Genomic DNA, 13,516 nt, shown 5'->3' on the forward strand with positions numbered 1-13,516 from the left:
TCTCTTTTTGATTTTCAAGAAATAAAATAAAATCCACATAATTATGTAACTACTAATTTTTATTTTTTAGAAATTCTTCTATGGAATAAAATGGAAATTCGATTAAAAAGTCTTTTAGTGTTCTTTTAAATTTATTCAAATTGTCTTCTTTCTTTATATGAGCCGGCAGGTGTTGCAAAAAATTTAAACCAGAATAATAAGTTTTCTTTTTGAAAAATTCCAATCTATGTTGTGGAAATTAATTTTAAACCTAGTGTTATAGTCACCAGTATTGCTAGAAGTGGATGACAATTGAATTTGTTTTGCATAGACGGATGTTTCATAAATATACAGACTATATAATGTTAGGATTTGTAATTCCTTAAAATATCTCTCAGCTGAATCCTTTTTTTGCAGTTTCATCATTAGACGAATAACCCTCTTTTGTTTGATAAGGATAGAATCCAAATTGGCCTTTGTTGTTGCTCCATAAATAGATATTCCATAAGATATGTGACTATGCAGTAATGAAAAGTATATTATCCTCAAAGTGTCTATGCTGCAGATCTGAGACATCTGTCTCAAAGCACATACACCAGAAGTCAATTTTTTAACAACATGTTTTACGTGTTTGTCCCACGTAAGATTTTTGTCGATAATTAATCCAAGAAATTTAGTCTGTTCAACTTGCTCAATGCTGTCATTGTTTATACAAATTTTTGCCTCAAATTTTGTTGTTGATTGTTTGGTTGAAAAAGATATGAAGTTAGATTTATTTGCATTTATAAGAAGATTTTTTCTTTTAAAAATTCATGAGTTAGGCTACTTGAAGATTTTTTTGAATCAATTTCAGAACTATAATTTCCATTTAGCAGGATATTAGAATCATCAGCATACAGACACATGGATCCGTCACTCCCAGGAATAGTCCCAGGCAAACCTCTAATATAACAAAGAAAGAGTAGAGGGCCCGTCTGGTGCTGTGATTGAATTGTTTCTATACAGATTATTTTATAATGTTCTATGATGTCATCCACTTCAACAAACTGGTGTCTATTTTTAATATAGGATTCAAACTATTTAAGTTCTTTATCACGGACTCCATGTTCATTTAAAACCTTAATTTATTTATTGTGCGACACACTGTCAAAGGCTTTACTGAGGTCTAAGAATATTCCCACAACCTTCTTCCCTTTATGAATTGCATTTATTATAGACTCTATAAATTCTATACCAGCTGTTACTGTGGATTTTCCTTTTCGAAAGCCATGTTGCTCTTTGTCCAGTAACTGATTGATTTCTAGATTTCTAGACAGCTGAATATAAACTATACGCTCATAAATTTTGGAAAAGGCAGGTAATATTGAAATGGGACGATAGCATAATGGATCTTTAGAATTACCTTTTTTAAATATGGGAATAACTTTAGCCAACTTTAATTTTGATGAAAATATGCCTGAAATGAGAGAGGAGTTTATTAAGTGTGTTAATGGTTTTGATATGAAAAGTAGTGATTTTTTAATTAGAGTAATTGGTATTTCATCATGCCCAGAAGAAATGTTATTTTCAAATGAAAGCACGACTTTTTAAGATGGTCTTCTGTTATTGTTTCAAATTTAAAAACGTTTGTCATGGCAGTCACTTTTTTTTGAGTGAGAATGTTGTGATTCGATGTTGAATCAATGTTTGGCAAAATAAGCTTTTCAACAGCAGTTGTGAAGATATTGTTGAAAACATTACTCACAGCAACAGGATCTGATATTTGGTTATCATTTTGAACTATGATTATTTTGGAGGGATGGTTTGTTTTGATTTTAGTGAAATCTCATTTTTTATTATATTCCATTTTTGTTCTGTTCCTAGATTTTCTAAATTTATTTTGGTAAAATGTTTGTTTAGCACCGCTTGAATTTTGAACGGATCTTTCCTTTTAATTAATTTGGTATTTTATTCTAAGATAAATCACAACCCTTTCACATAGTACTGAAGGAATTTTACAACTTGAATTATCTCAGGCAACAAGCCATACAATAAATAAATATTCAATTACATAATTAACTCTTAATATACCTTTAAATCAAAGTTTTTTTTTCTAAAAACTTATTACTAATTGCATTATCATAAATTCATATTCACATTAGAGCTGCTATTTCTGTGTCCGCAATATTCAAACCTTGATTTATTTTCCCGGACACATAAATCACATATAAACCAAGAGTAAGCAACATTAAGTACGTTTACTTTCGGACATTTAATAACGCAGTAAACTGAATCCAATAGGTTTAGGAATGCAATGAACACCATTCTCAAAACCATGAGATTAACTAAGTACTAAAGACTATTCTTGATGTGGGGAAGTTTGCGAAACGTGAAACCTTACCTATTTTGCCAAACCCATTACAGCGCTGCCGCCATTGGTCATAACTCTAATACTAGGTGCAATAACAACAGTGCCACTCAATATTTAATTTTAGATACTAGTTATCGTTCCTTATGCCAAGGAAAGGTACATTGCACGTTTAGTCGCTGTTACCCTCCCGCTCATTGCACGTTTAGTCGCGTTGAGTTGCTGTTTCCCGCTCAGTACAGTTCTGCCCCGAGTGTTCTTACACGGACAACATGAGTTTCTTCACCATTTGCTTCACTAAACTTTTGAACTTTGTCTCTGTCTTCATCATTTATTGTTATATGATGGTAGACGATGATGAAGTTCCTTCAGTTTTAGATTTACTATTCAGCTTGCCTGAGGACTTTGATGAATTTGAAGGTTGGCAATTTTTAAATTACTATTTAATTTACTAACAAATGCTTTGATTTTATGGTTAAAAATATTGTTTAAACTTTTTCTGTGGTGGTATTACATTTAAAAAAAAAAAAAAATGGAATTAAACATTTCATGAAAGTAAAGCATTTCTGCCAGTACATTTATATTTTTAAAATCATTAAACATCCTTTTATGTTATTGAATAATGTTACCCGTTCAATATCCTTTGGTTTCGTGACGACGGTCACATCGTCAGGTCAATCCTCGTAGAACGATTTGTTAAACACAGTTAAAGTTAATACCAAACATAGAACACATTATATTTTTACAAAATATTTACAGTTATTTTTTTAATGAACTCTGATCCTGTTATGCTTTATCAAGATATTTACTAATTTACTAACAATCCTAAACAACTGTAGTATGCGCTTAATATGTTGAAATGTTAGTTGTTTCATAATTTGTACTAAAACAGTTTAAGATGATTTTATCACTACACAAACAAGATTTTTGAAATTGTTATTAATTTCTAAAAAATTACTTTGCTAAAGCTTATACTTTGGAAATAACAAGATATTTTTTAATTTTTTTTTTAAATAATTTACCTTCTATTGTTTTTTTTTTTTTTATTCCTTTAACTAACTTGTCAAAGAATTTGTTTCTTAATTTAGTGCTCAGCCTGTAAACGTGTATGCAAGACATAGATTTGGGATGCTTGCAACTTTCAACTCAATGGTTCCCAAAATACAACAACACTGTAAAAACACACTGTTTTTTAAAACAACACTGTATGTGTTTAGTTATTTAAACACTTCAATTGACTAGGCTAAACAAATCATGTTTGTATGGTTTGAAACTTTTATTCAAATTTGAGATGTAAACAAAAATGTCAATAATATTTGTATATTATGTCATTGTTTTCGATAGTAGGCTTTTTGTTAAGAATTCAAAAGGCTTGGTTTTAGGCTATTCTAATGTTTATGTTTGAAACTTGAATTGTTGCAGTTTTATCGGTACATTTGATTTAAGTCTTACAAACTACTTAATTTTTTTTATATCTTGATAATTTAATGTAAGGCTAAATTACTATGTAATCCCGTCACAGCAAAAAAAATTTATTAAGCTGTGACGGGATTACGTAGGTAATTCAGTCTTACATTATGTCCAACAGCTCAGGGGCTACACTCATGGATTTTAATTGATTATTTAACTAATATTACAATTTTTCCATTTCTGCCGTATTGCACCAAACCTAATAATTTCATTTTGTAAGTCATACTAAAATGTGATGAAATTGAAAATGTGATGAAATTGAAGAATCTCATTCATTAATGTAAATATATTACACAGATTCCCACAACCCCAGGTGTGATGAGACGGATGTAGGAATACAGTAGAATCTATTTTATTTACTTATTTCCAGAACAGAAAAAAGTTGAATAATCAAGGGGTAAATATGGGAATGTTATTAGGAAGCAAAAAGTAGGAGTAAGAGGAATAAAATAATTTTCTACGAGCAAATAAACTATTTTCTTTCAAAATACAATTGAAAGATACCAGGATGTACACCTATAAAATAAAAACTTGAAAATATAACTGATTCATCTAGACATTTCTTACACCTACAAGGGTAGAGCACAAATACAATGGTATGGTAACATGAAATTGGATATTCCGAGGAGTCGGATATATGAGGGTTAGTGTTAAAACTTCTAATCAGTAGTGGTTTTAATTTTGGGTAGTGGGGGGACTTGTATAAAATATTTGCTCTTGAGATTTACCTAATCTGGAAATATTTTGACTACTTTTACTAAAAAGTATGTAGATATTTTTTTGGTCAGAAATATATCCAATCTAAATAGCAAAGAATTAATACGCTAAGATTAATCGTGTCTTGTAATTTTATTAACCAACCTAAATTGTGATGTTGAATTATCTAAAATATTTTTCCTGATAAATTTTTGTTTTTAATTTCTAGGAATCTATTTCTGTGATTGCAGAAGATTTTAAGCTATAAAGTGATCAGCCTGGCGAAACGTGAGATTTTTTATGTAATAAAAGTTTGTGCAAAAATTTAAAATTGTTATCCTACAACCAGTACAACTATTGTTTGGAACAAGTTGTAAGGAAGTGTTGTGGTGGCCACATCTCATGTATGGACACAAATAATTCTAGGCGATTAATTCTGGGTATCAAGCTGGTCTAGTGGTAGAGCACGGGGCTTCGGTGCTCTAGGTCCTGGGTTCAAATCCCGCCAATCGCTAATGGATTTTATCTATGTGATAATGCCGCAACCCACTAGGACGGCTAGTTTAACCGGGCTAGAACTAGCGGCCTAGGATGTGAAGGTGGAACAAAAAAAAAATTTTTGGCGATGACTGCAGGATAGAGCGTTATCTGTAGTGTACTTTGCTCTTCTCCAGGCGTATCGCAGTGTCGAACAATGCATTTGATTGAGTGTTTACTTTGTCATTCAGTAAATTACCTGGTTCACACTGTACTGCCTTATAAATCTCAATCACCAAGTGTGGGCATAAATAGGTTTTCATTTGCAAATTATCTGAAATGGAATTGTAGTTTCCACTTTGTATGAGATGTTCTGCATAGTTTGACTTGAGGAGGCGTTCTTTAAAACGGGTTTAAAATGATTTTTCTGTTTGTCCCATGTATATTTCAACATAGTAAAATTTATTTGGTAAATCCCGCTGCTGTCAAACTTGTCATAATTGCGTTCTTTCCTGGGGTTAATAGTTTTATAAACTATAAACATTTTTATAGTTTGTAGGAGGTTCTGTAAGCAAGAGTTTTAACATACAGGGTGATTGATATAAGTGTGCCAGCTGTTTTATTCGAAAACTATAAGAGATATAAAAAAAAGTTTAATGGTAAGTGCCTTGGATTTTTTATTTTTAAATTGTAGTCTAGCCGAAAAAATATTTTAGCCGCCATTCTTCCAATATGGCCGCCAACTTTGATTTTTCTCATGGAACACCCTGTATTTTATGATGTATTCCAGTAGAAAATGTAATTTTAAGACGATTTTACACTTCTGTTTTATTTCATAAACCTAACCGTTTCAAAGATAATAATGGTTAAAGTTTTGAAATTTCGGCATGAGAAAGAGTTTCAATAAAAGCCTAAGCAAGCATGCCAGCTGTCCTATTCGAAAACTATTTGAAATTTCACAACTTTAACCATTATTATCTTTGAAACGGTTAGGTTTATGAAAAAAAAAACACAAGAGTAAAATCGTCTTAAAATTACATTTTCTACTGGAATACATCATAAAATACAGGGTGTTTCATAACAGAAATCAAAGTTGGCGGCCATATTGGAAAAATGGCGGCTAAAACTTTTTTTTCGACTTGACTACAATTTTTAAAAGAAAAATCCAAGGCACTTACCATTTAGCTTTTTTTGATATCCCTTATAGTTTTCGAATAAAACAGCTGGCACACTTATATCAATCACCCTGTATATTGTTGGTCTTGTAGTTAAGCCAATCACTGACTGTACTTTATTGTGACAAATTCCTTCTCATCTTTGGGAATTTTTGGGTCACGAGCTTTTGTTAAAGAGCCTAGTGTCCCAAGGCATTTAGTTTTAGCCTTCAAACTAGAGGTTTTTGACATGTTGACTTTAACATGGTCACCGGTCTGGCTCCCATCATAAGACCCATTAAAGTTCTGGATAGCATATGCTGAACCAAAATGTTGGCTCCGTATCCTAAGCTGGGTGTTGTTTCCTAGTGTGGCGGCAACTCTTTTATTACTGCTGCTGAGTTCAAGGTGTCTAGAGAGACTGTTAATGACAATTCATTTTGTTTTATATTATAAATTCAAATAAAACAATTTGATTTTGGTGTTTATCTAAAAATCCCTGTTAATTTTAAGAGAAGCAAATTTTTTTATATACATTAAGGAAAATAACTTATTGCCATTGGACTTCCCATTCCCCTTTAGCTTGAACCTAGTTGAGCGGCATATAAAGGACATATAATATATAATAGCGGCATATAATAAAGCACAAGACACCACAACAGTGAATAATACCTAGCTTAGGACATTTTCATTCAGCTTACGGTTTCCAGATCTATAACGTGTAGAGATCCTAACTTTGAGCTATGTTATATGTACAACTAATAAACATATTACACTGTTAGGCCTACACTTTGTGTAAAAAAATTAAACAAAGATTTTGTGATTTCTGATTTTCTGCTTGTTACAGAGGATGAAGAAGACGTAGAGTTTGATCATGCTCACAAAAGGGAGATGGAAAGTGCAATAAAGTGTCTGAACAGTAGACTGGAGGACTTGCAGACGTGCAATGAGTTGATCAACCGCCACGGAGGTACTTTGCAACGCTCTCTCTCCGAGCTGGAATGTCTAGACAACGCCCAGGACATTACCACCAAGATGAAGGCAATCAATGAGCGAGCAACCCTGTTTAGGATCTCATCCAATGCAATGATCAACGTAAGTTTAGATCATTAATAAATCATGCAAATAATTTATTTTATTCAAAGGTTTATTGTGGACATTTTCCATCACGAATGTAAAAAACAATACACAACGTTTCGGGATCTGGAATCTGATCCCGTCCTCAGGTGAAAAAAACTGAACTAACACATTACAACTAACAATACACAAACACCCAACCTAAGTTGGAATACACTACAGAGGGTAGCAGTCAAAAAATATGCACTGTATAGCAGTCAAGTCATGATACAACATGCAAATAATAACCAATCAGAAAACACTATAATCTATAAAAGGTGTAACGTAAAAAGCTTACACAATGGAACACTAATAGCACCGTTCGCAATGACTCCACCAATGAGACTGAAGTAACATGGCCGACCAATCGGAAACACGGAGACAACAGAAATGCATGTTTTACATTCGTGATGGAAAATGTCCGCAATAAACCTTTGAACAACATTAACTCACCATCACCAACAATGAACTTCAAACAAAGGATTTATTTTAGCCTATTCGTCCTGGAAGGAAGAAACAATTACTATAGGAGCACAGTAAGACCTAGACCCGAGACCTATTGACCTTTTTATATTGATGTCCCCAGACGTCAAAAAACTATTTGTTTTAATTTTCAGATATATATATTTAAACACAGAATGCATTTTTAAAACCTAAAACTCATAAAAATACATGATAAATGAGAATACTGAAGTAATCAAATAAGTCAGAAGCCGTAGTTGTGGCAAAATCCTGATATCTCGATGATGATGTGTCTGTGTGACCACGGGATTAAAGATGGGAAATGATATTACTGAGTTAACATAAAACCGATATGGTCGGTTGCGGTTGGATTAAGCGAGGAGTCAAACTAGTCGATGTCGGATTAGCGTGATTCTTGTATTCTCAATCAACAGCTGTTTTTTTATTTATAAATTTGCCAAGGTCCCTTGTTTTTTTTCTGTATATAACTTGTAATTTACTTCTGTTTGATATGTTGGTGGCTGATACGATTCCAAGGTAGGGATGTCGTGGGTTCGAGTCCTGGTGCCGCTACTAAAATCTATTTGTTTATTTCATTCTTGTACTAAACTGTCTCACATCCTGATTCATACGTTCCATCTTTGACAGTTGATAGATTAAGATATTACATCCCCATGTTAAAGTTTTTCAGTTTTATAATCAAAATGAACGTTGTTGAATTGAATCACCAATAGTTGTAAATTACTAATTTCTTTCGAATACCCCAACTTTTACACCAAGCCAAACTAATGGGATTACTTATTGTAAGCTCTTGCATTTTTCATGTCAAATCAACCACCGTATTCCAGTTACATAAACCAAATGAAAAAATAGAATTTTAGATTGTAACGCATTCTGTGAGTAGCTTATTGAACCGTGTTATTTTGAAATAAAATGTCCTTCAGCTGGTTCATATAGATGGGATGTCTACTTCAGTATTTAAAAGTCAATGGTTCCAAACACCAACAACATGCAATCACCATGGCCCAAAGCCTACGTGAGCAGGTAAATGCAAGTTTTAAAGAGACCTTCAACCTCATTAACAAGTTTTTATTACCTGTAGGGGAAAGTAGGGCAAACCGGGATACCATTATTTTTTTATTTTATTAAAAAAAGGGATTAATGAAAAATCTGAAAATGGTAGATGAAAGTGTAGTATATTTGTTATATTTCATCATATAAACACTGTTTTGAAATTTACAATACGTTATACATGTATATATATATACATTTCCTAAACCCTTACACATCCCATTTTACCCAACCATGGTTGGGTAAAACGGGATAGGAATTTCTATGTTATATGTTTATCATCAAATCTAAAAAAAATATTTTAAAAAGTAAGCGGTTATCGTTTAAAAACCAAATGAAGTTGATTTTCCTTGATCTTCTTCATCTACAGATGAGGAGGACTTTTCCTGTGCAATGGACCTTTGTATTTGTTGAACAGGGATGATTTGGTAACATTTTCTTGGTTCTTTCCTTTTGTTATCCGTTTGATTTTTTAAATTTTCTTTTTTTTATATAAAACAGTCCCTTTTTATTAGCCTTTTCTCTAATTTTAACTATTCTGGCATTTTCTTTTTCATTCCTTTCTCTTTCTTCCAGCTCCAACTCTAAAAATGCCTATCCCGTTTTGTCCAACTCAAAACCATCCCGTTTTGTCTAACCCTGACACATTTTGAATCAAATATGGCTGCTGCCAGAACTAAGCAGCAAAACTACAAGGTGATAACATAAAGATATTCGGAAATAAACAGCAAACAAAACATAATGCTACCAAAATTGCATTCTTTCACACACAGACACTATATCAAGAAGATTGTCAATCAAAAACCAACGATTTTGGCCGAAAACTCAGTACAAAACTTTGAAACATCATAACTCAAGCAAACTGAATTCTGGCCTTCCGTGTTCAACTGAGAATGCCAAGAGCTAAAACCTATGCTTTCCCGCTAGATTGTAGCACTAGTATCGCTAAAACGTAGGGTATCCCGTTTTGCCCAACCGTCCCGTTTTGTCCAACTCTCCCCTACATGGCCAAGATAGGTTGAAGGAAAACATTCTCTCATTTCTTCAAGTTCTCCATTGTGGTTTTTATTCCCTAATGACAATACAGTAATTATGACTCGTATAATTTTTGTACCATTGCTCAAGGTGCTTCGTTGATTTTCAACAGGCTTGCGCGGAATTCCTAGATTTGGCTCAATCCCAGGGTCAGAAGTGGCAGAAGATGTTGCAGCATGAACAAGACCAAAGGCAGCGCCTGGAGGAAATCATAGAACAATTAGCAAGACAACAAAACATCTTGGAGCAAGCGGCTAAAACGCATCAAATGCAAGCAAGTGAGTAACGTTGATTAAACATTCTACCTTAGAGATTTATCATCTGACAAAGAACTGAAGACAACTTTATGGTACGTCTCTGTCCAGTTCATTTTGCAAATGTTTTGAGTTAACAATTTTTTTCTTGTTATTTAACCAAATTAAAAGCTATATTAACTAAATATATTAATATATTTAACTTCTTGATCAGCATCGTACGTGTTATTAAATTACCTGAAAAAAGCAAAAATATATACGTCTAATAACACTTGTAATAATATATTTACACTTATACTGTTGACTTACAAGACGGTAAATACATATAAAAGTTGGCAAGTGGTGAACACCACTTACCAAGTTTTATATGTATTTACCGTCTTGTAAGTCAACAGTATTAGTGTAAATATATTATTACAAGTGTTATTAGACGTATATATTTTTTATTTTTCAATTAATATATTTGAAAAAGATTGCCTGTCCTCTGGTATATATAAGAGTAAAGCACAAACTGTTAAATTTGTCCTAAAAAAAAGACTCACTGTATACAGTTCCTGGTTACTCTATGTCAAAATTGTTTTTGGATAAGTTTAGATTTTTACTTCAAACACTAGAAAAAGAAATTAGATTTAAGAAAGTCGTAATTGCCTCTGACTTTAATATCAATCTTTTAAAAAAAGACAAGAGCTCTGAATACTTTCAAACAGTTGTAAATGAATTTGGCTTTGTAATCAATAACAGATATCCAACCAGAATAACTAATACCACTGTTTCTTGCATTGATAATATTCTGACTAGTGTAAATTTTGGGAAAGGCCAATTGTGTAACATCAATACCTCTTTTTCTGATCATAATGCTCTGCTGTTGTCTCTACCCAACAAACTGAATAGACAGTTCTGCACCAAAAGAATAAAAATACATGGGCTGTTTAGTCCAGGCAAATTAGATCAAATATAGGGTGTGCTGCCCAAAAAATCGTCTAAAGCTGGAAAGTGTTTTAATACCTTTTGGGGGTCCCAAATAAGACTCCTGTGAGTTTGCGACGGATTCTGACGTCTGCTTAAGTTTTGGGAGTCGAAAAACTATGAAAATTTTGCACTTTTTTCAGTTTTTCGCTTATAACTCCTAAATAACGAATCCTAAGGAAAATGTTGTTCAAAGGTGTCTTTTAGTGCGTTAAATTCCGCGTCGATTGATGTTAAATACGTCAAAATCAAGCTAGCCGTTTAGCCGCTGTAGCTTTTCAAAGGTGGGATATTTTCATCAACATGGCCAAAAGGTTGATTATTTGACCAGTTTTCGGCTTAAAACTCCTAAACGACGCATGCTGTACAAAAATGCACCTGTAGTTAGTTTGGAAAACACAAAATTCTGCGTATAATGTTTTTTTTTATTAATCAATAACGGCAATTGATTGTTACCTACTTTGTATGGACGCTATTTAATTGAAAAAAGTATTAAAGTTAAAGTTGGGAAATTTTAATAAAATTGGTAACAACATAGATCCTGTCCTTAAATGGATTATGAATTATTAGATAGTGGTTTATTCCATGATGGTCATCTAGATGTTTATCTAATACGGTGTGAAGATAGTAAGACCCCCTATGTAATTTTAAGTCTAATATTGTTGTCTGAGGTTCCGAAAATTCTAGGATTCATCCCAACCACCCATTATATACGATCTATCCCTGTATTCATCTTTCAGTTTTTGGCTTACATCTTCTAACGCATGCTATAGAAAAAATGTTCCTGTAGTTAGTTTGAAGATAATTAATTGTCGGCGTAGAATGTTTTCCAATTCATTAAGATCGGCTTCACCATTTAACCGCTATTGATTGTTAACACTAGATCAGATGCTTGTCAAGTTTAAAATCTTACCATTGAAATCTGGCAAACAACCAGCCTAATTACCAAAACCATAGGGGATATGGCAGTGAATCTATCCACTAATGTGACGTCATGGATCGTGCAGCATGGCCTATGAACAAGTAAGTGCTCATGAGAGCAACATCTTACTGTGGAGAGCTTTTTCCGAGATAGGGGAATCAATGATGTGGACCTAGCCCGATGGTTCGCTGGCAGGCCCATCGCAGTGAATGCCCATCAAGTTAAGGTATATTGTGGGATCACCTCTTCAACATATTATCAGCAAGTTGACAAGATAAACTCCATGGATACGGTGGGATCAAAAAGAAATTCATCAAATGGTTCCAGTGTCACGATCCATTTACTGAAAATAGTTCACTCATGTCAATCAGCTCAGCAGTTATCCCTTATGATAGCATCAACGCGAGATATGTATAAAGCATAATGGAAAGGCACAGCTTGCAAGAAAATCGTAAATAGGCAAGCCTATAATGACCATAAACTGTGCAGAATAAAAGGAAGTGGTGACATTAATCGCGAGCTGTGATGGCAACAGCAAAGGTTAAAGAAGAATCTGCCCCCTCAGTCAACACGTGATATTCCACATTAAATCCAAGCCTCAATTCGAATCATATTTTGGATTAAAAATAGGTCCGTGCCCACTAGCGCAGTTTGACGAAGAAAGCGTGATGTAGAAGAGTCGAAAATCTAACTATTCATGTAGCCTAAAACTACTCATGCTGTTTACTCCAATCAATTTGGATCTCACTGTGTTCTGACGGGTTACAACGCTTGGCGAAGTTGCAGAAGCAGGTTGGCCCTATACATGGTTGGGAGCAGAAAATATCCAAATCAAGTAAGGGTTGGTCTCTTCTAGAGGACACTTTCAACTAATTTTGACTTTGATTCTAACAAAAGGGGCTGCTCATCCACCAATCCTTTAGAGCTGATTTAAAATTGTACTTATAATTCAGAGAGATGGTATGGAAAATTAACGTCAATGGGTTAACTCCCATCACTACGGCTAATCCACCGGTTCGACAAGAACTTCTCAACTCCGTCTACCTATCTCGACCATCGTGTACATGTTGAAAAGGTTTACATTTTCTCGCTCCATATGAAATGCAGGGATATAATGCACTACTGTCTGTCACCGAATGTCACCATTTGTGGCAAGACAAATAAGAGCAAAGAATGAATCCTTATTCTTAAGATTCCAATGATGAGAAGTAGAAAAGTTATATGGTAAAATCTACGAAAAATCCCAATCGTTTTTTTAATAGGCTAAATACATAGTAAAACTATGTACATCCGTCCCATTATCATCTTTCGTTTATTAAGCTAAAAAATAACATTTTTTCTATATCTAATAAAATCTTTCTCGTTGTAATATCTTATTATATATTAGAATCGCTCAACATCATTCCGGAGTGTCCAGAGATGGGATCGTATAAGTGGAAGCTTAGGACGAATCCTAGAATTTTTGTAACCCCCTCAACAATATTAGATTTAAAATTGCATAGGGGGTCTTGCTACCCTTCCCTTCACACATTCTTGGATAAACCTCTGGATGATAACCATGAATTAA

At 33.5% G+C, this 13,516-nt stretch overlaps 1 protein-coding gene across 1 annotated transcript in view; it reads left to right on the forward strand.

Annotated features, from left to right (window-relative positions):
• LOC128984632 (oxysterol-binding protein 1-like) overlaps positions 1-13,516 on the forward strand; it is a 53,102-nt gene that overhangs the window by 17,636 nt on the left and 21,950 nt on the right. The window contains exons 3-4 of the mRNA XM_054403970.1: positions 6,971-7,218; positions 9,920-10,085. Coding sequence (XP_054259945.1) covers positions 6,971-7,218; positions 9,920-10,085 — 414 coding nt within the window. The remainder of the gene's footprint in view (positions 1-6,970; positions 7,219-9,919; positions 10,086-13,516) is intronic.

This window comes from Macrosteles quadrilineatus, unplaced genomic scaffold (genome assembly GCF_028750875.1).
Source record: "Macrosteles quadrilineatus isolate MER2022 unplaced genomic scaffold, UCM_ALF_1.0 Scaffold_1__1_contigs__length_201487025, whole genome shotgun sequence".
NCBI classification, from domain to species: Eukaryota; Metazoa; Arthropoda; class Insecta; order Hemiptera; family Cicadellidae; genus Macrosteles; species Macrosteles quadrilineatus.